This window comes from Kryptolebias marmoratus, linkage group LG14 (assembly GCF_001649575.2).
Source record: "Kryptolebias marmoratus isolate JLee-2015 linkage group LG14, ASM164957v2, whole genome shotgun sequence".
NCBI lineage: Eukaryota > Metazoa > Chordata > Actinopteri > Cyprinodontiformes > Rivulidae > Kryptolebias > Kryptolebias marmoratus.
In genome coordinates, this window is record NC_051443.1 from 19,878,606 (window position 1) to 19,904,389 (window position 25,784).

General features: G+C 36.4%; 1 protein-coding gene across 1 annotated transcript in view; it reads left to right on the forward strand.

The window, feature by feature from the left end:
* Positions 1-19,685, forward strand: part of trabd2a (TraB domain containing 2A) — a 46,861-nt gene extending 27,176 nt beyond the window's left edge. Inside the window, exons 5-7 of the mRNA XM_017410497.3 lie at positions 15,006-15,096; positions 16,117-16,389; positions 18,532-19,685. Of these exons, the coding sequence (XP_017265986.1) occupies positions 15,006-15,096; positions 16,117-16,389; positions 18,532-18,736 (569 nt within the window). The 3' untranslated portion in view covers positions 18,737-19,685. The remainder of the gene's footprint in view (positions 1-15,005; positions 15,097-16,116; positions 16,390-18,531) is intronic.
* Positions 19,686-25,784: the final 6,099 nt, after the last annotated feature.

Here is a 25,784-nt window from a genome sequence, read left to right on the forward strand (position 1 = left end):
ACGCCAGCCTTTGTTTTGTTCTTTTACTCTTAATAAATTAGTTCCTTTTAGTTCTTGCCATGAGTCTGCGCTCTGGGTTCGCCCCCTCCTCCACCCAACCTGACAAAAGCTTACATTTGACAGATTTTGAACTCCAATTAATATTTTATTTTCTTTTATTTTTTTAAAGCAGCATAACAAAACCAACCCTCAGAGTCTTGAATACATGGGGCTGCATAAAATTAAAATATAAGTCCTTAAATAAGAAATCAAATAGTTTGATTTGTAACAAGGTCAGATTTGAATACAACCCTGCATCAATTTAAATAAGTAATTTGAACATTCTGATATAGATTTTGTTCAAATTATCCTGTGATATTGGATCACTGAGCTCCCTTTTCCAGCTTTGACATTCATTTCTGATTTGTCTTTTCCTAATATACATTGAACTCCTGTAAGTAAATACCTCCTTGAAATCCCAGTCTCCCCTGCTGCACCAGTCTATTTATCTAAAAAACCACACCCATTATTCATCATGGAGGAAAACGGTAAAAAAAAATGTCTTACTTTCAGAGAGTCATATGAAAGCAATTATTACTATGATATCTGGTACAGTAATTTAATCCATGCATACTATCTGAACCCATGTTCCCTCTGCCATACTCCGGCACTATTAAATTTTGTATAATGGTGTGTTTATATATTGCTGAAGGCCGAAGGCTCCGTTTCTGCCGCTCCCTAAAATGAATTTTTCTCTCCAGAACTTGAATAAATCTATGCCTTTTTTTCCGAATCTGCTTAGCACACCACGATTCTCCTCAAACTCTGCTCCAAACCACAAATTTAAATGTTTGTGGCAACGTAATTGCCAGTGTGGTTGACAAGCTCTAACAGTTACTGCATTTTAACTGGTTTCACAGACAATTAGGGTTTGTCTTTGGATCTTCTGCTGTTTAGCTTGGTAGGAGTGCTCTAAAGTGAATACTTCTTGGTTACTGAGCTGTTTTGTGCAGTGGGGAAGGAATAACAGATTCATGTTGGGCCATGAGATGAGGTTCATGACAGAGGTTGACATGAAATTAGCCAAAGCACTTTAACATCAACTGTGAGGAAGAGAGTTACTCAGGGCATTGAGCCCCAGATCCACACTTTAAGTAGCAAATGAGTTACGTGACTTAATGAAAACTACTTCACTATGCAGTGACTTGTAACACTTTTTCTTACAAATATTGCTATTATTTGTCACATAATATGGTGAATCTTTGGCAAACCCAACATGGATTAAAATGAGCATAAGTCATATAGTGCAATCAGTGTAGTTTGCTTTGTATAAAATATACTATATTAAATGAAATATAACTAATCCAAACAGCTTAAAGCTGTTTTTTGATTGTCCAGTCTCAGAACAACTTGCTTCACCCCAAATCCATCCCACTTAGTTCTACATGGTCTTCATAGCTTTCCATATTAGCTGAGAGTCACCTAGATATGGACAGGTCATCATAGCGCAGCTGCCCAAAACTTACTACCAATGGGTAAATGAGTGAAATAAAGTCATGAAACACTTACCATTCTCTGCCACAATTTCCAAATGTGCTGAGCAGAGGCCACCTTACCTTTACCTGAGTTGTAAATAGTCCATTTTGTCTAGCCCTGTCTGAGTTCTTTTGTTATCCAACAAGCATAGAAACGTCTGCACCTCCTCGTATCACCATGCTGTTGGAGTTTACATGTTATTTTATTTGGTTATAATATATATGTTTTAAAAAATTACATAACAAAACAAACGCTGTGTTTATGAGGTTTTTAAAAATGGTGGGTTTCTTAAAAAGAAGGTGCTTTTGGTGATTGACGTCGCCATTCAACGGCCTGCAGTCTGCTGACGCCAAATCTTCAGCCTGACTCGACTCGCTTGGAACCCTGGTTGAGTAGGTTCTAGGAAGTGAGCTGAAAGTGGGTGGGACCACTTTCAGCTCACTGGGACCACCTAATGGAAAGAATCTGAAGCTGTACTGGGTCGACCCGAGTAGAGCCCATGGAAAAGGGCCGTATGTGTTAGGGTGTGAAATTAAGCACAAAGCATGTCAAATATTTCCACTGAATTTAAAGGTGTAGCCTTGACTAAATGGACCTTACATGCATTACTGAACAGAATAATTTAGGCAACTGTTCATTTAAAATAATATTTATAAATCTAGGAAGTTCCTAAATGTTTTAGCTTTTAGCACACAAAAAGCACATGTCAAGGTAATATAAGACAGATAAGTTGTGATTCAAATTATTATTAAGAAGACAAATATTGCTAATAAGCTAATCAAAGAAGAGGAGTCAACTATTATTATGCTTTTTTATTCACTTGTGACTACTTTTCAAAACAATTTTAGTAACAACTAAAGAAAAAAGTGTTGTTTTTTAGCAGCCATTTTCACATTTTCTTTGATTTCTGGGGAACATTTTAAGACCTCTCACTTGGTGTTTTATGGCCCACTGTGAGGTCCTGACCCAACTTTGGAAACCACGGATCAAAACATTAAGGATTTTAAACAACTGCTACAACTTTTCCCAGTCTCACAAGAAAATGTTTAAGCAATGCATCAATATTAAAATGTAAGTGCCCTTATCTTTTTGTCAGACGAGTTTTGGTTTTGTGATCTTGTGTATAATTCCAACCATCACTTTATTCTCGTGAAAATGAGCAGATCAGCAATGTGTAACATTTGTTGTCATTTAGTGAGATGAATCAGGTGATTAACACGAAGTTACTAAACAGTGGATAGACACTGAACGTAGGTGTCATCATGTTAGCTTTGTCTTCATATAAACAAAGTGAAGGAGACAATATAGCTGTCAAGTTTTAGATCGCCTTTTACTTGAATGGTCTGATGGAGTCCAGCAGTTTCACCTCAATTTAAAACTGACTGGAAAACTTTCATAACATATTGAAAATAATATGTAAAGTAATTTAAAAAAGAGGCATCGGTATATATACTGTAATTGTATGTAAACATAAATCTGTTAACACCTGGAAGCAATAAATCTAAGGTTGAGTTATAACTTATTAACTGAGCATTTCTACTCCAAATCAATTCCAAATTTTTGGACTAAATTTGGCCCATTCTCAGTCCAAATCCCTCCCGTGTGTTTTCACACTGAGCGCCACATCAGTATAGTTGCTGCCCTTTCCCATTTTTTTTTTCTTTTTTACCAGATGGTGTGAAAGTCAAAAATGTGCTGCTTTTCTACAGCACCTCACCCTCATAAACAGCCAGTTTACAACTGTTTGGGGTAGTCGCTGACACGAGTACACACATGTCATCCAGCACCATTAAAATGCAGACCAGACCCACCACATACACACACACACACACACACACACACACTGGGTGGGGAAACTGGGACAGGCAGGGGCGAACCGTCTGCCAAACCTGGATTAAATCCCAGAAGTAGGTTTGAATGACACCTTTATGTTAGAAATTTTTTAATAAAATTATTTTCTTTAGTTTTATAGTGCAGCAAGTAAGATTTTCTTTGCCACTAAAGACCATTTTATTGTTTCCTCTACGTTTTCGGCAGTTTTAGATCTCTCTAACAAATAGCTAATACATTTACAATGTAGACATTTAATTCCTTTTTTAATTTGATAAAACAACATCAACCAAAACAAGAAATTCCCATTCTTTGCACACAAGAAAATCTACATTTTTAGCAGTGTGAGAGTTCATTTGGAATAAAACCTGGAAGATGGACATTATTGGAGATATAACAGAAAACAATTGACAAACCCACATTTTTTTTCTTATATTCTTTCATCCCAATTTAGGTCATTTATATTTACAGCCCAGACAGAGCTGAAAATCATTCTACCAGAAAGATAAGATGTAAAGAGAAGCTGTAATGTGTCATCAGTACACTCCATCCCTCCTTAAAGAAGGATAAAAGGAAGATAAACCTGTCAGCCACTTCAGATAACTAACTGCCTGCTGCTTTGCTGAGCTAAAAAGCACCTAAATATATACATTTTTTTGTGCTCTCATATGGTCAAAGGCTCCAGTCTCTGTTCTCCAAAGACATATTTCATATAGCCCACACTCCTCTCAGTTGTCACAACAGCTCGGTGTGATTTATTGAAAGCGTTGAACTCCTCACCCCTGACCCCATTCAAACCCAGCAGTATTTCCTTATCCACCTGGAAAGGGCCCTTTGTGTCTGCCCAGGGGCCAGACTTCCATTCGGACCAGAAATACTTCACTCCTGTATGAAACGGGGAAAAAAAGATGGAAAATTATATATTTAGCTTGCGAGCCGCGGTGCATCTATTGATGATTTGAAATGATAATTGTTTTGAAGGAGTTGTCCCCTTTCATTTGGGGGCTGAAACTTGGAGGCGATCAATGCGCTGCCCAGAGGGGATGAAGACATGAAGAAAACACAGCTTGTATGATTTGTGGCTTCCACAGTCGTCTTTTCTCTCTTGCTGTGCAGTTATTGAATGTTTTTTTTGTTTTACTGCAGCAGGGAGTGTTTTGGTTCTCTGTGTGAATGACCTTGAGTTACTGACCAGAACTGTTACTGTCTCACAGAAAGGGAAGAATTTAAGGACATCAGGGAGCTCTAGCTTAAGTATTTAGAGTCAAACTGAATTTATATATGTATGTGTGTGTATATGTATACATATATTTTTTTAAAGATTATGTTTTCTTTTAGTTTGCATTTTCAGAAGTTCCAAAATTTGAGAGAAAAATTAGGTTTGACTAGAAAAACATTCATACATCCATACATTTTCTTAACTTTATTGCCTGTTGAACATTTATACAATTTTAGTTCTTATTTGGTAAAAAAACAAACAAAACAGCAACATAATCTTCTCATAAAAACAATGCTCAACAAAATTTGTTTAAAAAAACTGTTTTTGTCAATTATCAATTAGGGAAATTTGATGGTGATAGACAGTTAAATGATCTAATTTTACATCATAAATAGTGGTTTATATTTGCTTTCAAGCTTTTTTCTACACTAAAAAAGTGTTCTTTGTACATCGTCTTGTAGTATGAGGCTGGATCGGGTGCTTCACAGCTGAAGACTTTCAAAATGAATAAAAAAGGACAGGAGTTCATTGATCAATTTGTGAACTTTTTAACATGCAAACATACTAAACTGATTGTGTTTTGATCAGAGCCAGAATCTGAGTACAATGAAGACACAATCAGTGTCAAAATGTTAGTATAGTATAGTATTTTTGCTAAAACATTGATTGATTAACTCAACAGAACACAGATATTTGACAACGGTAATTGTCTGTCTGGAAAAAGAGAATCTTGTTGACAGTGCACTAAAGAGAGATAGGTTGACAGTCAAAACAGAGCCAGTAGGGATTTACAAGACTCAATCCCATGGATCTGTTCTTACTTAAAACTTAGACCTAAAACAAAGATGACATGCAGGCCGTGAGGGACAACAAGATCTTTTGCAGATTACTCACACTAAACAGGCACAAAATTGCTCTCAAAGCCACATGTTTTAAATGGAAGCACTGTGTGGAATGCTTTTTTTAAAAAGTGAGAGGGATTTCTACTCCCATTGCTTTCTTTTTTCCTAGACCGGGACAGTTGAAAGGCTGAGTGGGAACTCGCAGCGGGACCCAAGGCTTGCAGAGGTTTGCGTGTTATTTTAGAGGAAGCTGTTCTTGAAACAACTGCAAGAATATATATATATATATATATATATATATATATATATATATATATATATATATATATATATATAATCTAAACCTCTGTCAGAGCTTTAGTATTCTAGCTTGTTAAAAGAGAATAATTATCATAGTCAAATGTCCAGGGAAGGACAGTCTGCTCTTGATATAAAGTGTGACATAACAGCACATTTCAGTTAGTGGACAAACTCTATGTCAAAACCCTATTTGGAATCAACTTTTCTTGAACAATTGCAATTTTCTTTGGTCTTCTGTCTTTATCATAATGCTCATATGTATATTCACCACATGTGTATTGTAGATCTTTTTTAATACATTATTTTTTTTAGTTTGGGACGCCTTCAAACAAACATCTGACATTAGGTTTTTACTGTATATGGCAGCTAGATTATACACATATTTGGGCTTTTTTGCCTAAAGATAGAAAACTATCCAGCAGGCACAGGCTAAGATAAGAAAAAAAAAACATCTAGAAAGTTAAAAATAGTTGTTTTGCAGAAATTTGTTATTCTGCCTTTTTATTCCATTAGTCATTTGCAGCCAACAACTTTTATCTCTCCCAGATTAGCTCAGACTGTAGTTCCCAGAATGCATAGTTTAATCAGACATATGTAACAGGATGTTGAAGGTGGAAGACTGGGTTGGCTCCTTGCTCCTTACTGATGTCTATGATGTTACAACAGTAAGAATATTAACTTAAATAAATATCAACATGTTTAAGAACTATGTATTTGAAGCAAAATAAACACCATGGTAAATACATATTAGCTGTGGTCGCCATCTTGAATCAAGTTCACCCCAGAAGGTAATAAGTTAAATGAATTTCCAATTAATACTTTCTGGAAGTTTTATTAAAACCCCTCCAGTAGTTCACAAAATGTTCCGCTAACAGACAGACAAGACTGACTGCAACAGTTAACGCCACACTTTTCAACGAACACCCCATGTGATCTGTCAGTGCTCAGACTAAGAGTTGGAGATTACTCACAACAACTATGCCAAATTTTAGCTCAGTATCTGCAGAATTGACTGTGTTAGTCATTTTTGTGTTGGCTAAAACAGATTTGCTGTGTGTCACCATCTTGAACTGGATAAATTCCAAATGACAGGAACCTACATAGACAGTTTTATCCATTTTTAAGTTAAAATGAAGTCAGTTATGTATTCAGAACATGACAATATAGTGATTGTACTTGAAAAAAACCACTGATCTGATAAGTGCTGGAAAAGAACCACCCTTTCTCTGGTACGTCAGAGCTAATTTGGAAGGTTTGACGTAAACATTTCCTCTTCATGCTACTTAGAAATACTAACTCTAATGTTCCAGGCAGGTGGGTAATTAAGGACCCTCCCACCCCCTGCCCACCCCTCCCATTTTAAATTACTTATAAATCTTGTTACATTTGCTTTTACAGTAGTAATTGCACAGATTTGTGAGGCAAAACAAGACATTCTTTGGCAGTAGTTTTCAGAGCTGGCAGTGCTCCAGTTAATTTTGTCAGAACTGCACCCTTAAGAGAATTTTTAAACCTTTAAAAATTATTTTGATCACTGTGAATGAGTCGGTGTGTACTTGGTCGCCATCATTTCTTGGCAAAAAGTGCAAAGTGTAGAAGTGTGCAAAGAAAGCGTGTAGAGACTACTGCAGGCTGACAGATGTAATCCCCAACACAGCTCCAAAGTGCCGTTCGCCACCACAAATTCTGAGTGAGGGTTTATTTAAAAAACAACCTCACACCACAGACCTCTTATGCGCCCTGTTTTTCATTTATTCACAGCACAAATTTCAAAGCTGCAGTTTGCTCCACATGAGCTTAGGAAACCTCTTGACGACACTTAAGCAGCTTTGCACCCCCTTTGTAAACACAGTGAAGCATTTTTTCTTTTGTAAAAATATCCACAGGAAAAAGCTTTTTTAGTGTTTATATTTTTACTATTTTAGTTTTTTTTCTGTAGGTCCACCTCATACTGGAAGAAATTAAACTATAATTGCCATTTTTACCATTGATCCTGCTTTGCATTTCATGTTAAAATCTACAATCCTTTAACATTATTCATTTTAAACTTAAAAAAACCTGAATGTATTTTAACAACAGGATGAGTGTGTTTCTCTCTTATCTCTCCAGACAGTATTTACTTGGCTGTAGGTTTAAATTAAGAGATTCAGAGATTAAAATGGGTGAAAAAGCTGCATGCCAAACTAATACCTCTATAAGCTGTCTTGTTTTGTACAGCAGACTTTGCACCACATCAAGATTGAATCTACATTATCTAAATAGCTTCTTTCAGGTTTCAATTGAAAAACATTTTGCTGTTATTGTCGTTTATCAAAGTTTGGCATCTTATGACTTAACATTCCTGAGTTGTTTTGGTTTTCCCTTTTGTCTCTACTTGTGTGGTGTTTTTTCTTCTTTTTAGTTTTACTTAAGACTGTTTTATTCTTTCTGTGTTGAATCAAGTTGGCTTTTTCCATCTTACACTTTCTCTGCTGTATTTTCTTTCACAGATGCATCAGTAATATCCCTAAACAAAAATGGCCTATTATTCGTAGTCCATGCCTGAACTTTGAGGGAACACTATGACAGAGAAAAGAAGGAGGTTGGAGAGGTTTTGGTGTTGGCTGAGCCGTTAGTATTTGAGTTGATTAAAAGAAAAACAGCTTATTTCTTGGAACTGATGTATGTGCACACATTTGATTTGTTTTTGTGGGCTCAGTTATGCTTATCTTTTATCATCTCACAGACTTGTCACAGCCGTAATTCATCACATCCATTTTATTGTTATTTCTGGCATTTTGCTTCCAAACCCATGTCCTGTTTTACATCCTGATAAGTCTAAGGCAAAATGTTGTTTAGTTCAATTCAGGCAGTGATTTGATTAGTTTTGCTTTATTATTCCTATAAAAGAAGTTTAGTCTTTTTACAGAAAACAAAAAAAGGACTCTAAAATATTGTGGGTTGAGTTCTGGCTTAATCCAATTTAAAGAGGTAAAGAAGAGGTGACAGAGTCCAGGCAGGATGGAGTGGATGGAGAAAAGTTTCAGGAGTGATTTGTGACAAAAGGGTGGCAGCAAAGGTCAAAGAAAAGGTTTAAAAGACAGTGGTGAAAGCATCTATGTTGTATGGTTTGGAGACAGCGGGACTGACAAAAAGACAGGAGACAGAACAGGAAGTGGCAGAGCTGAAGATGTTGAGGTTCTCCTTGGGAGGAATGAGGATGGACAGGATTAGGAATGAGGTCATCAGAGGTACAGGACAGGTTGAAGGACTGGGAGATAAAGTTAGAGAGGCCAGACTGAGATGGACAGTGAGTATATTGGTAGAAGGATGTTAGAGACAAAGAGAAGACATATGGATGCAGTTATAGAGGACATGGAGGTAGTTGAAGTGAGGACTGAGGACGCAGAAGACAGAGTTAGATGGAGGAGGATGACTCACTGTGGCGACCCCTGAAAAGGGAACAGCCGGAAGAAAAAGAAGATTTCAGCTTCTGACTTTGCCTACTGTTGCACTGCAGTAAGATCAAAATGACAACATGCTGCACATTTGCAAGTTGTATCAGGTTAAATTGATTCATGGCAACAGTATTCACTTTAAAAAAAGTTTCCACGCCCCATTTAGTGGTAAAGACTCTTGGTGCCTGTAGGGACATGCATGTATTAACATTAAGTCGAGACCAAGTTATCTACTTTGCACAAGTGGAAAATAAAATAACATTATATGCTTCTTTGCAAAAATTTAATTGTGGTTTTTGTGTCTTTATATCAAACATTCAAAATGCTTTTGCTCCATTTTTGTTTTGTCTCTGTCCTTGGCCACGGTAAAGATGTGACTCTATTTCTGTCTGTGCAGCTTTTTGTTTCAGGCCCAAAAAATAAAAAATAAAACTAATTGATGTACAACAACAAAATTTTGAATGTGCATTTGGGATTAATCCAGTTGACAATTGTGATCCAAGTTTTCTCTCGTGCAACAAGCATGTTAATAACATTGTACTGATTGTTGCCAAATGTTGTATTTCATGACTTTGCTGATAAAACAACTTTTCGTCTGAGTTTTGGTTTTGAACTTTGAAGCTGACTTGATCATTCAGCTTGCAGTGTGTGTGCATTGAAGCCAAGACACAGTTTATTGTTTTTTTATGTTGTAAACTTTGTAGTAATAAGTTAGAATGGATAGATTTTATGGTACAGGATTTTGACACAGGTTGAATGAATGCCTATTGATGTTTTGGTTATCAGTTTGTGCATTTGTGTGAAATAACTTCTTTTTTGTACTATGTCTGAATTATCAAGTAAAATATTTTAGGTTTTGCCTACTTGAAAATGCCAAAACATTAATCAGTCTAAATCTGCTTTAAAATGAACACAACAAACTGCACAAACCAACATTATAGTACATTATATATTATGGATTAAACTATTTGGCCACACCCAACCTTCATATTAACATGGACTGAATGAAGTCTGTTTCTCTTTTGCATTTCTAACGGTGTCCACTTTTCCTGAAAGGCTTTCTACAACACTTTGGTGTGTCTGAGAAGGTCTGACTCACAAGCTACGTTTTAGTTCATCTAAAAGGTGCTGGATGGGGTTGACATTAGGGCTCTGTGCCAGCCAGTCAAGTTTTTCTACACTGAATTCATCAAACCAGGTTTTGATAATCCTTGCTTTGTGCACCAGGACACAGTTGTTTTGGAATCGAAAAGGGCCTTCCCCAAATTGTTGCCACAAAGACAGAACCATACCATTGTCCAAAATGTCTTGGTATGCCGAATCATTAAGAATACCCATCGCTGGAGTTAAGGCTAAGCCCAAATCCTGACTGAAAGACCTGAATTCAACAGTTTTAACAGGTGTGGCCAAACCCCTTTTTCCATACAGTGCACTCATATTATATGCTTGGTTTATTTTAGCTAACTCACAAAAGAAAGAATGCTGAAGATTGAAAGGTTTATTTAAATATTATCCCTTTTCATTACACTCGAATGGCTTGTCAGCATTTTATCATATTGACTTGTATTTGAGACTATTATTAAAGGAACCTGTTCTCAGAATGCTTTAGACATCTGATTAGTGGTGAGGTATAAATTTAATGTTAGGAGGAATCTTGTGTCCATCAAGGACATAGCATTTTAAGACTAAACCATGGATAGGAAAAAGTGTCATGTAAGCAGAGTCTGTATTTCCAGACACAGCTGGCATCGTTGAAAAACTCTGGAAAGGCTGTGTTATATTCAAGTCAATGAATAAAGCTTTCTTTTCCTTTTATTTGTCTTTGTCATGACTGTAGCCTTTATGGATGGCTGAGCCTCCTTGACAGTCAAGGACATTGAGGTTTTACTTGACTGCTAGGAGCCAATGTTGTGATTTTTTCCAGTAAAATCCTTTGCTGGTTAGTTACCTCATAAATTGTCAAATCATAGAACTTATTACTATATTTTTTGTTTTGACAATAGTTTAGGCCTAATTTGAGCTGTGATTATGTTTCAATGCACTATAATTTATACAAACAATAAAACCACTGTATGGTCTAATATCAACAAAAAGAGTAAAATGTGGCGATGTAAGTTATATTCATGTAAAAGAAAGTTATTGTTTTTCATGGGGAAGCAATGCTTTTGATAAAACACAAAACAACCAAACAATAAATCAAAGTCAAAAGTATGAAACATTTAAAAGAGCCCTATAGAGTTATCTTTATTAAATACTTCATTCTGTGCACAGTGGTGATTATGACCTGCTGGAACCAGTTCACTAGCAGGGCACATTTGCTCATAAACAATAAGAAAAAGCTGCATTGGGCAGAAAGGCTTCAGTACTGACTATAGCGTTTGTTTATCTAACATGCTGTAATGTTATGAGAACTGCTGTTTTAGCCCTGGTTACAAGCTGTAATGTAAATATTGAAGTGTATGGAAAAGGAACACTATTTAAAGCTTACCATATGTCCTAATAATCTGAGCCCTTGATTGTGGAGGCTTGATGTCTTCTTAAGGACAAATACTGCTGCGGTTTTTCATCTGGTGCTTCTCGAAATGTAGCCATGAGAATGTGCACATGACATTTTATTCAAATTAAAAACATTGTTTTTTTTGTTTTTTAATGCGGGTATTTTTTAGGTTGAATGTTCCAAAATTATAATTCACATGAGATGCACTCCAATAGTGTCTCAACAGATGTACCGCTAAGGGTTGTATCTCAATGAGCTGTGAATATTGGACACTAGTTGGTGGCTTAAAATTGTGAGAAAACAGGCAAATTTCCAGTCGAAGCCCAGTGAGATATGGCTTAATGCTGTAATCCACACTTATTTAACACTTATCTTAGACAGTAACAGAATCCTTCAAATTATTATATATTTGGCTGATGCTGATTCATTAACTTTTTTCAGACATGTTTGTACATAGCATTGGGGTTAAAGGGGGATTTAAAGACTTGTGTTTTAGCAGATTTTTTTGTAGCTAGATTTTGTTATGGACTTATAAAAAAACCTGTAATTTCACTGGAAAATAGATTAACTCATCTAAATGAAGCTTTTATAAGGAACACATGAGCTAATCTATGATTTTTTTTCCCTAAGTGGTCTATTCATGTCCAACTCTTGCTGTATGAAGGGAGTTCAGTGTGAATGAAAGCTTTCAGGTGTGTCTCATGTCTTTATCTCTACCATCTCCCCTCTCACAGTGCTACTTAAAAGACACACTGAACATACTGTGCATTGGTGTAAATATGCCTTGATAATTGCACAGGATTAAAATGTATGAAAAAGTCCTAAATAAATAATCAGTAGAAATACCTGTCAGATGTTGTACATTGCTCCATATGGGTATGATGACTAAAACTGTGGGTTGGGCTGTAAATTATGCTGCATGTCTGTTTTTTTTTATTATTATTTTATTTTTTTAGTAAGAGCCAAAAAATAAATATCAAGTATAATTTATGTTGTGAGCCTAATAAAGTGCTGAGAAGTGCGACCAAATTGAGAATGCCCCAGCCAAGCAACAAACCACACTCTGTCATTTTTCGTTTTTTTTTATACAACTTTTAATTTGTTTCATTTTTCCGGTCTGGACCGCAAACTCACAGGAGTTTTGCCCTTTTTCCACTTCATAAATCAGCACCAGCTTCACATGCCCTTGTGAATTCAATTAATAATTATTGTACGCTAAAAGCCTGGCACCAGCCACCAAAAGTCCTCTGGAACTGGTCTGAGAGCAGACTATCTTAACCTACTGCCGCAGTAAACCACCTGTTCTGGAAGCAAAACAGAGTTGCCACAACTGGGCTCTGTACCAAGGAAGGTGTTCCTTTACCTGTGGGAATTTCCCTTTCGGAGACTAAGTCTAAGCTGCCTATACTGAGACAACCAACTCTGACTCACAGTACTAAAACTCTTTTCTTGTGTCAGAAACACAGACCAGCTTCTGTCTGCTGTGGTCATGATGATATCCTCTGCTTTAATTGGCCTTCTGCTCATTAATGCTACAATAATATTGTAAGTGAGGATGTTTCAAAATATTTTTTAGAATACATTAGATCCTTTCCGAGGGCCCAGAGGTCCATGACGGTTCCTCTCTGGTGTGAGCATGGATGTGGGTGTGTGCGTGTGTGTCTGCTTCTGTGTTTCTTTGAAGTTTGGAAGTCCGCCCACTTCTGCGCGGCCCTACATTGTGCTGAACAGCTCCATTTATCCCACCTTAATCCCCTGATGTAAACTTGCATAAATCACAGAGTGCTGTTTCTAAATGTAGCGAGGCTGGAAACTCTGTCTCTTTGCTACGTTCTGGTTTCCACCTCTTATGGAGCGTTTTTGGGTTCTAGATATTTCACTGTTCTCTTGTATTCATAATAGTTGCCATTTAAAGTAAGAATTTCTCCTTGCTGCATCAGTTATTGTTACTGTTTCACAAAAGCTCTCAACTAAGATATGGGCATGTAATAGTCTTTTCCTAAAACATGCAAAGGTTTCACCTGTAGCCTTAAAATAAATGCTTTAATGAGGAATAAATAGAATATAAAGTTCCTTAGTCAAAGTGGCAGCATGCTGATTGTGGATGTTTTAGATGATTCTTTATGGACAATTTTTTTCACCGTTCCATTTTCTGAAATTGTTTCAGCCACGTCATGGTGCAGCATCACAACACCCATAGTGCTTATGGACTAACCTCCTTCTATCAATGGCTCTGGGCCAGATTAAAGTGCTGGGGCTCATTGTTTACACAGCTCTCTGGTGCCACGGCTGAGCAGGCCCAAACAATAGGCCACTGCTCTCCTTTGTCAGAATGAGAGGAAGAATGGAGACCTCTTGACATGGCAACCTGAAGCTTCAATGCCCCCACTTCACCTAACTGAGAGGGTCACATGAAGAAAGAGACGAAAGGGGAGTGAAGGGGAAGTGGAAAATAAGTAAGGGGGAGAATGGAGAGATCAAACTAGAGAATGAAAAAATGGAGGTTCAGTATGAAAGGGATGGATGGAGAATGATCAGGGATGAAGGGTGATTGATAAAGAGGCTTTAAGAAAAATAAAATAATGGACAGTTTATGTCAAGTGAGAGCCATAGAGCAGGAGTAGTAAGACAAATGCCAAAATAATCACTTTTAGTGTGAAGTACAAGTATAAATTATTTTGAGGGGAAGAATATCAGATGACAAGAATGGAAAGATAAAACATTAGTAAGATCACACAGATCCTAGTTTGCCAACTAGTCACAGCCTAGTGAGATACCCCCTTAATTAGTAGACTCGAAAAACAATATGATTGTTGCCATTTTCCTGGGTTACCCTAAAAAATAGTCAGATTGGTTAATGCTAAATTTTGCCCTGTCTCCATCTTCAGGCAGGCATACAAATGATTACAACCAACATTTCTTCAGGGATTGTTTTTTCTTTTTAAAGATGAGCAGAATCTGTTTGAAATGTTGTTGCCAAATTTGTTACTAATTTTCCTAGTATTAACCGTTCAAAGGAAAATTATGATACCAGTATCATTTAATAGCCCCACTATTTTCCCATGTCCTTGCATTTTTAATAAACACTTAAATAATGTAAAAATGATGCATAAAAATTATGTCTTTTGACTGAGTTTATTGTGTGAGAGTGTTTTGAAAGTGTCAGCTATGAATGTCCTTGTGCTTGTTCACCATAAATCCCATATTACAGTCTTGGATGATCTTCCTTAACTTAATTGCATTCTTCTTATAATCCAAAAAAGTGCAACTATTGGTATTCAATGTCTTGTTACCATTAGGTTGTAATTGCTCATCATTAGCTAAATGAAAATGGGAGTCATCAGTTTTCATTATCTTGGCTGTAGGTCACTTTCTTGGCAACAACACAGTCATCGATGTTCTACGCCGCCAAGGTTATGAGGTGGAGCACACCCCTGCTGGACAGCCCATAAAGAGGTAATTTCAATGATAAAATAGCTTTAAACACACTCATAATCGTCTAGAAGGACATTACCTGTTACAGTGTTTCACACTCAGGGTGATCGATTGGCAAAGGTACTGTTTAGAATTCATGACAATAGTCGATCACTCTTCTTATTTTATCTCACAGAAAGCGAGACATTCAGCTGATTGCAGTGTGTAGTTTCAATATTAGAAACCACTTCAATGACAAGTATATCACAATGGATTTTGAAACTAATCCATTTAGCATTACAATTCTACAACATTCAAAATCCTCCTGAAATCAGAATGACTTGTCTTGTAACTTTTATGCAACACTTGGTCAGGAAAAAATATTAAATGGTACAAAAGTTCCAAAACATCCAACATGACAAAAATCCAAAGTGCTTAACAATTTTCCCACACATACTAGTTCAACAAGCTGTCTCTAAGTTAGACTATCATATGATGGATCTCATGTTTACATTTTCCAGTTTCAGCATGAAAAAACTGTTCTCACCAAAGCCTTTCATTCTTTATTGGTGTTTGCATGTTTTTGACTGCTTCCACATTATAGATTGTGCAACAGATAAGCTAGAAAAAAAAATTCCAAAATGACCACCAATGAAGTAGTGTTGAAAAGACCAACTTAAGTGAGGCTCGTATCTCCTGCTGCGGAGCTTGTGGTGCAGTCAGTCGACCATGCAACTCTGCGGGTGGCTATCTCAGCTTCAATCTGTGTTCCTGTTCCTGTGTGTGAGTGAATGAATGAGTAAATCGACTTTTCACACACAAACCCACTGTTTGATATGGGACTGAAATGAACCTGCATCTGACCTATTAGTACTTGAGTGCTGTCGAGGGTTAACACAAGGCCAGAGTGTACAACAGAATATTTGTGCTCAAGTAGAGAATTTAGGCACACTATGTGAACGTCAGCCTTGAAAACCAGTGCTTCCACCTAATTTTGCATATGTCAGATTTCTCATTTACTTCCTTTCAAAATCATCATATCCTTTTATGTGTGTCCTCCAGGAGATCATCTTCGATATCTGCTTCACCAGCGATAGAAGACCACCAGGATGAGTCCCCTCTACTGGAGCCTTTCCTCCATGAGCTCCCCCACAAGGCTGAGGAAGATGGGCGACCACATGAGGAAGATCTTTTACCCCACATGATTCTTCCACCTGATAGCTTTGGTCTGCTAGAGAAAGCACAGAGGAAAATGCTAAAGAAAAAAAGGAGGAACAAGCAGAAGAAACAGCGGAACCGGCATTTTAACGACCTTTGGGTGCGGATAGAGGAGAGGTAAGAAAACAAAATGAAGAAAAAGATGAAGATCTTGCTTCGGTGCATAGATGTTTTTCATGATAATAAAGACGAAAAAGGATAATAATGTACTATTGTACAAGTTCTGAGGGAAAATAAAAAGGAGCATATCATTTGAGAAGGAGCATTTGAAATGCTTTCTTGTCTGTAAATTGAAACCAATACTTCCCGTTATGACGCCTCAGGCTGGAAGAGTCACCATATCACATCATCGTACTCTTCCTGCAGCGGCAAAACACACACATTAACCCTGCAATACAATATGAGTCCAGTCTAGCTCCTAGCTGATACTACTGCTTGGATTTAAAAATAGCAACTTGATAATTCCAATGCAGAATCCAGCTTTGATTTTACAATAGCTTAAGGCAGGGACTAACCGAATAACAAAACAGGTTCACCTTTCAGACAAAAAGGAACCCATGGCCATGTCAAAAACGTCTCTTGGTGTTTTGTGACAGCAAGATTTAGTTTTCATAGCAATTGTTCATTTTTTGAGGACGAAATGGTGTCAGAATGCTATAGGACTTTGTGAATCTGTTTTCTGCGGACAACTATCAGCTATGACAACCTGTTTGCTTGTTCAGGATGTTTCACATTCTGTGGTCTGTCACAAGGAGAAGAAATACAGTTTGAATTCATTCACACCTAAGGGCATTTTACGGTTTTCAATTTCAACTGTATTACATAAAGTCAGAAAATCAGAGCAACGGAAGGAGAGGAAAACAAGAACAGCATGTACATTTCACACAAAAACATATTCAGTGTATAAATACACTGTATATATGACTAGCAAGCATTATACAGAAGGATACTTTTACAGTGACACAAAGACATACTGTGGGTGTTTGCTCAGTTTTATGAAAATTAAATAGCACATAGTTTGAAATTGCTGAACATTTTGACTTGCTTCTGTATTTTTTCCTCACTATTACTCCCCTTCTGTCAACATACTGTATATACCTTGACATTTCATGTCAGTTATATTTGTTTGTTGTTACACTGTTTCAATCATATATTAATGAGATAAACATTAAACATAACCGGTCAATGTGAATAGATAAAACAGGTCTCCAAGACTTCCTAAAATTATGCATGGATGATTTTTTTTTTTTTTTTTTACCTTTGAATGAACATGTATTTTTTTGTTTAAAGTTTTCATAATTTCTAATTAGTGATGGAAAGAAAACTGCTCTCAAGCCTGCAGAGAACAGAAGAGGTTTGTGAAACCTCTGTGTACATTATGTCTGTGGAAATGTTTTCTGTCTTTCTGCAAGACGCTGCATTTGAAACGGAGAGGAAACAGACTGTTTGGGCGCTCGTGCTACAAAGTGCACTGGTTGAACTTCTTTGTGTATTTTAATGTCTGAAAGGGTGGCCAAGTAAGAGAAGGTGAAGCAGTCCAAAAAACAGAAGGGACCGCAGTGCCATGGCTGTCTGTTGTGTTTGATTCATGGCCACACAGTGATGTTCTTTTAGTCTGCATAGCGTCACTTCAGCAGGGAATTGATGTCTTCTTCAGCTACCTGGTTTGACATAATCTTCCATTTAAAAATGTATTGAATAATTAATTTCTTCAGAGTGGTGCCTTTTTTTCCAGTTGGAAAAAAATCTCTTTCATCAGTTGAAATTAAATTAAGAAACTGCGCAAAAAAAATCTGTCTGCTTAAAGAGTGTTTGATCTGTTAAACATTAAAGGTTGTCTTGATCAATAGTTCTTCAAGTCTTTGCACAACTTTTTGTATCTCTATTTATCAAAGACGTAAGTTGCAGGTATGGTTCATCTGCTGTTAATAGTTATTTGAAGCCTTGTTTGTTCTCCAGAGGTCCACGTTTTGGCAAACTTACTGGATGATATGCTGTCACATAAAAGGGCTGGACAGAAAATGAGGGGAATAAGCAGTGCAGGTTCAAAGATAAACACCAAAAGACCACCAGAAAGCTTGAAGAACTATTGATCAAGACTGGTTCAAAGCATTGCAAGAAAGCCTTGCTCTTTGCAAGCAAAATATAAAGATTTTAGTAGGGTTTTTAAACTTTACCATTTCAATTAAAATGTTTGATTTTGGAAGAATATGTGCAAACTTTCTGCTAAAAAGTGATTTTGTGTACTTTTACCAACAGCTCTGTGGCGCAGTCTCCTCCTCCCCCATTGGTTCGCATCATCAATGGTTACATCACAGTGCAGCCACCCAGCAGAGTCTACAACCACCACAGCTACCATCATAAACCGTCTGCATCGCCCAGCTCGGCATCCTTATCATGTTTACTTATCTTCAGCTCCACCTTGCTAACAGTGTTTCTGCAGATGAGAGCTGGAGTCCTCTAGCAGAAACTCAATTGAGACTTTTTAAAGTTTAAACTCAAAGAGATGATGGCTTAAGATAATTTGACATGAGATCTGAAGAGGGGGGCTTCAAAAAGCATAGAGGAAGGCTGTAAAGTCAGCATCACATTGAGCTGTCAAATAACAAATCATTCCATGAATGTTTATCTGAATAAAATTTTTCTTGTTGAAACTGAAAATGTTTTCATGTTTCGTACAAACCCTGACAGGCATGACAATGTACATGTTTTGATGGAACACAGAGGTTTAAATTAGATTATTTTACCAAAACAACAGAGGCTTAAACACAGAATGGACAAGATGGATTAAAGCAACACAAAAAATGTTGGCGATTTTGCAGACATTACACAACATGTCGGCACACTGATCAATTAAGATGATGAACTGAAAATTAAGGAGAATAGAACAAAAGTACCAATAAAACCAATGCTTAACATCAAAAGTCTTTCATAAACATGACTTGAATTATGTTTTTATGTTTATTTGTGGGTGTTGGAATGTTTGTGTTTTAATGTGTGTGTGAGTGGGTGATGTAGTCTATCAGCTCTTACTGTATACCCCTTGTTCTTGCAAACAAAACTTAATTTATTCCTTCATTAAAAAAAATCATGCTGCATAAAAACATTGTTGGGGGGATTGTACATATTGTTTTTAAATATTATAGATGTATTTTAGAACTATGAAAGAATGAAAATTAATGAATGCATTGTTGTTTATATAAAAATATAAATAGATATGCAGTATATTTTTTGAAAGCAGATGAGGAACTAACCACCACACTTCATGTCTCACTGAAAAGAAAAATCTGATGAGAACATTTGATTGTATTGAACTTTATGGATCAGTGTTATTGCCTATCTTCAAATGTGTGTTTGCTTAAAATGTTTCATTTATTTGTTTGTGGGTTTTTTTTTTTTTTTACTAAAACATCATTTGTTTAAGTTATTAAACTCTGTTAGTTTTCTTTAAACCATATGATTTTTTTATGGCTTTTATTATAAATATTTTTTGTTACTGCAATATTCGATTGTGTGATTTTTTTTTTATGTTTTACTGATAGCCATGAAAATAATAATGTTATAAATACTGAAAGATGTCTATACAGGTAGAGAGTGTACAGCTTAGCATCTTAGGGCACTCATATTTTGTTTATGGTGTGAGATGATTGTAATACCATTGACAATAAAATATTTATATAAATTAATGTTTGTTTTTATTGTCAGTTTTTGACAGTAATCAAATTTGATGAAGGCCAAGAAACACCAACATTATTATCTTTTCCTAGAACATTATACATTGGAACGTTTTGTGGTAGTAACTAACTTGCATTTTTTCATTTTTAGGCCAAATTTTATTATTTTTGTTCAGAAATTAGAGAATATACTTAAAATTAGTGTAAAACAGTAGTGGAGCATTTAGCACATATGGTCACAAAAATGGGTCTAAATAAATGCCACTATTCGCTCACATCTTTGCCAGCTTTATGAGGTCACAGTACCCCAACATGAACTTTTATGCTGCCATTAAAGCAGCATGATTGTAGGATGTATTTAACCTAAGCAGAATAGTATATGTGTTTGTACACATTCTTCCACTGTTGAGGGTTCTTGGCGTGCTAATGTGCTGTCCATGCCCCCTAATAGAGCTGCTGTTATACGTTGTTTAATGTGTGCATGCGGTCTAACACAAACTAGACAGCTGTTCCGCAGACAAATAAAGAAACAAACAGGAAGCTGGAGCAATGAGCGGCCTTTCAGATGTACAGGAAATGAGAGTTAATTGATTTGTTACATCAACAGGAAATGACAGCAAAGTGACTTGTTAGTGTGTGCTTTGATCCAAGGAGGCTGTGTGTTAGATGTGCTGATGTGTATGTGCAGTATAATCACAGGAAGATTTACGTGATATGACACGTAACTGATATCATTACACAGTATGAAACAGAAAAGGTCTTTTTTTTCTTGAGTTACTTCACCAAACAAATCTGAGCTACAGCAGCAGTGTGCTTCGACTTTTAATTATTTGTCAAAACAGAAAATTATGTTAGCAGGTAAAAAAAAAGATTATGAGTAATGAGTTTTGAAGACATAAAGGCATTTTACTTTTTCAAATACCAGCTGGACTATCACAAACCAATCATATTTGACACTAACGACAATTTGATTTTTACTGCTGACACTTAGGTAGGCTTTTTTTTCATTTTTGTATCTTAAACAAACCTGATTCCAGACTTTTTCTGCTGATGTTAAATGCACGACTGAACACTGGTACCTTTCATCATGTGATTGCAAAGGGGGGAAAAAAGCAGTTTAAGTTTATAGCTTAAGTCATGTCTGTAGCCAGTCCAACTGCTCAGAAACATTAAACTCACATCATCTTAAAAAACGGCACACAATTCTAAATGACATGTGCGCTCCGCTCCATGTAACACAAAACTTTTAAAAACAACAGACCATGTAAGTCACTCAGTCATTCCATAAAAGAACAAACAAACAAAGGTGCAGGTCACTCCCTAATTGCCTCCTGTTGAGTGCTCCTACTGACAGATGTTGTAGCTCATTTACTGTTCGAATTGTGTCGCTTAAAGAAGGGTGTGAATTCCAGGAGTCAAAGTGAGCGGCACAAGAGTTACTGCAGTAAAACTGAAACCAAGACCAGATCTGAGAGCACAAATATCAGTTGCCATCAGCTGACCCTAACATTCGAACTTGATCTTCTTCTTTTTGTTTTAACAAAGTTTAATCTTTGTACCTTATACCTTCAATCTCCAGGTCTGTTTTTACAAACCAGGCTACTCAGTGAAAGGGAGACCAACCCAGAGCCACAAGTTCAGGCCTCAAAATAGACTTAAACTATTAAAGGCTGAGGACTCGTTGAAGAAATGCATATTGCCCGCCTCTTTTCAAGCCAGAGTTTTTTAGACTTAGATTATGTGATGACAAGAAATCACAATTTTTGTATATGATGTTACACCCAGTGCCTGAAAGCTTTAACAAGATGTGTTAGTTCTTGGAGTCTGTGTTGGAGATCAGTCTCAGATACGACCACACCAAATTTTAAGCCAAAATCTGTGAAACTGACTGAGTTATAGCCATTTTGTGTGGTAAATCAGGCTGATTAGCTGTGGAAACCTTCATGAGTCATAGATGTACATTCAATAATTATTTTCTGAGAGTTTCAATAAAATCTGTACAGAGGGTCCTTAGATATTTTGTCAATGCTACAGACAAATAAACACACAAAATTAGGGCAATATTTAGGTTGAGGATAGTATTTTTACAAGAGTGACCTTTAGCTACCATCTAATCCACAGCATATTCTCCTAACATATATGTATGTAAATTCATACAAACACACAGTACTCAAATTTGTTTCATCAGAATTTTCTCTAGGATGTATTACTTGACTTGCTAAAGGGACTTTTCTGAGTCATTATACAAAAAGAATGCACCAAATGATGAAACTGATTTAATTTCGAAAGCCATCTATTCCTTAAAAGACAATCAAATAAGAAAACGGGTCTTGTAAAAACACCACACTGGACTGGAAGCTGGGTCGTCTGATTGGACTGAGCAAACTGGTAGGAATTAAAAGCAGATGTCTCGTAAAGCAGGAACTCCAAAGACAGTAATCATAATAGAAAAAGAATACTGACATAGAGGCAAAAAGACTTCAGTAGTTTATGCTGACTGAACAGTTTTTAAAGACAGCAGTTTATTTTCTGGCACTGACGGGGCCGGCGCGGGCCAAGTCTTCACTGCATTTCTTTATAATTTTCAAATGAGCAAACATTTTGCAGTGTTTTACAACAACCCCAATTCTACAAAAGTTGGGACATTGGGTACAATTATAAATAGAGTGCAATGATTTGCAAATTGCATAAACCTATATTTTATTTACAATGAAACAAACTAAACATATCAAATGTTAAAACTAGGAAGTTGAATCTTTTTATTTTTTGGAATAAATAAGACAGATTAGAGCTCTATGGCAGCAACACATCTGAACTAGTAGCACTCTGTGAGCACAAACCTCCACGAAGGCTATAGGGTCAATAAATAATTGTAGGATCTGAATCATGATGCAGCTCATCACCTAAATTTAATCAGTTGTTTTTTGTGACAAACCCAACATTCCCTGAAAATTTTATCCAAATCTGATCATTAGTTTTTAAGTAATCTTGCAAAAAGACAAACAAACATACCAACACTACTTGGTGAAGGTAAAAAAAAAAGTTGGGACAGGGGCAACTAAGATACAGCTGGAGGAGCATTTTGCTCAAAGTTAGGTTAATTGGCAGCAATTAAGTGAGAGAACTGGATATAAAATTAAACATTTTAGAAGAAGTAAAGATGAGCAGAGCTTCACCAGTCTGCAAAAAACTGACTAAAAATGGTGAAACAATTCCAGAATAATGTTCCTCAACGGAAAAGTAGAAAGTCTTTGAATACCACATCATCAACAGTTCATAGTTTCATTAAAAGACAACCGATTTTAAAAAACCTGGAGAAAGCTCTGAGCTTGAAGAACAAAACTGAAAGTCAGTGCTGGATGCCCGTGATCTTCGGGCCCTCAGGGGCCACTGCATTAAAAACAGGTTAGATTCTCTTCTGGACATCACTGCATGGGCTCAGGAACACTTTCACAAATCACGGTCTGTAAACACGGTTTGCTCTACCATCCACAAATGCCTGTCAAAGTTTTGTCATGCAAAGAAAAGGCCAGATGTGAACACCATCCAAAAACACTGCTGTCCTCTCTGGACCAAAGCTCATTTACGATAGTTCTATCAAAATTAGAATTTCTTTGGAAACCACAAATGCCATGTCCTCTGTACTAAAGAGGAGAGGGGCCGTACAGCGTGTTATCAGTTCACACAACGCTTCTCTAATGGTATAGGGGTGCATTAGTGCCTAAGGCATGAGCAGCCTACATATCTGGAAAGACACCCTGAATGTGAAAAAGTACATACATGTTTTAGAACAACATGGGCTCCCATTCAGCCAAAATCCCAGCAAATGTTGAAAAGCTAGAATCCTTCATCAGACAGTACAGGGCTCATTTTACAGAACAATTTGTAACATTATTTTACTAAATGGAACTTGGTCAGAGATCATCTGTTTGTTCGCCAAAGTGAAACTGCCCAGCGAAATACCCCAAACCTGAGACATCTGTTAGTTTCAGTGAACTCCAGTTATAAAACATGTACAGATGAAAACACAGACGTTGAATATATTCATGGTTTTTACAAGAAATTTGAAATAGGGTCATCAGAAATCCTCCAACAGAAATGTCATTCAAGTACAGTAAAAGTCTACAGATTTTTTTTCTTTTTCTGGTGGAGTTTCAGAACAAAAGCATTTTTTGTGCGTCTCTCAGGGCCTCTCAAGGTTGGTCTGCCTTTGATTGTCAGTTTATAAACAAATGAGCCATTTTTGTGCTGGCACCGCTCCACAGGGTGTCACTCAGCCTCGGCTCGGGTCAATAGATCCCATTCAGAGGGATGATTTTTCTGAGGAGTGTTGTGAATCAGAGGAAAGCCCACACGGCAAGCTCAAACTGGGAGTCAAGAAACACACACTCGTGCACCATTATACATACATTATTACTCTGAAAACACTGCCACACACACACCTTCACATGTCCCATGCATCCAGGTATTTAACTCATGTCAACCAAGTGTAAAAAGACCCCAAACATGATCTGAGTGTGTCTGGTTTATACCTATTATTACTCTTAATGTACTCCCCCTTCTGAGACTAAAAGTTGCTTCCCTCAGACTGAAAGACAGGTTGCAGCAAAACAATATAATGATTAAAGAATATGCAGATTGCTACAATGTTCTTTAAGCTGCTATTTTTGTATAGTTATTGACTGTATGTCAAATGAAAGAGAAAATGACAAAAAAGACGAGACATTTCTTTTGAGATCTTGAAGCGCTGATTCTTCAAAATGTGAACAATGCTTCCCCCTGTCGGTAATATGAGGTACTGTACCCTAGTTAAGTGTGTCACTCCTCCAACATGCATGTTCTGCATGGAGCCAAAAATACTGACTAAAAGTTTAGGTCATTACAAAAATGACCCAATGAAGGACACTTTGATAAAATATACTCTTTCAAGAAAAAAATAAATCAAATAAACAAAGTATGAGAAATAAAATTAAACATTCATACTGTAAGTGCATTTTAAATGAATCTGAAACAGTTAAAGCACTAAAAAGAGCTCAAGGCCTGAATATAGCAGGCAATTTGTGTTGTCATAAAGTTGTAATGCTAATATCCAAAACTTGAAAGGATGGATTATTTTAACGGAATTTTAAAAATTGAAATTTTATTGCTTTATTCCAATGCTCTGCATAGTCTCAATAAAAACTTCTAACATGAAATACAGTTTTAAATATTGATGCATTAATGCTACAACAAGAATAATATATATATAATATATAGAAATATATCTTAAATTAATTCAACTTCTTTTAGCCCTCATTAATTATCTGGCTTGAAAGAATTTTTTCTGAAAATAAAGGTGTGAATGTGTCCTAAAAGGATCCCAAAACTGCAAAAACAAGTAGAGCCTTGTTCCTAATAATCCTGTGTGGTTGTAAAAGCATTACATTTGTAGTTATTGCCAATATAGTTTTAAATTATTCAGCAAAGACCAAGGTATGTTTTACATTAATTTGGTTAATCTTTTACCATGTGAATCACATGAAATACTAAATACTCAAAACAAAACTATAAATTAACCAGTTCTCTGTTTATTTCTTGTAAACTACGTTTTTGATTTTAATGTTTTTGATTAACCAGTTCCTCATAGCTATACTTGAGTTTTTCCCCACATGAATAAATGTGTTTTTCTTCTCATAAAAGAGGGAATTGGAAACATTTACTTTCCGTAACATAACTATTCACTGTCCTTAAGGCAGTGAATGGAATTAAAGGAACTTGACCTTGAAGAACTACAGAAAGATACTCAGCTTGTTAAAACTAAACTTCACTTTATTCAGTGGTATTAAAAGCAGTTCCACA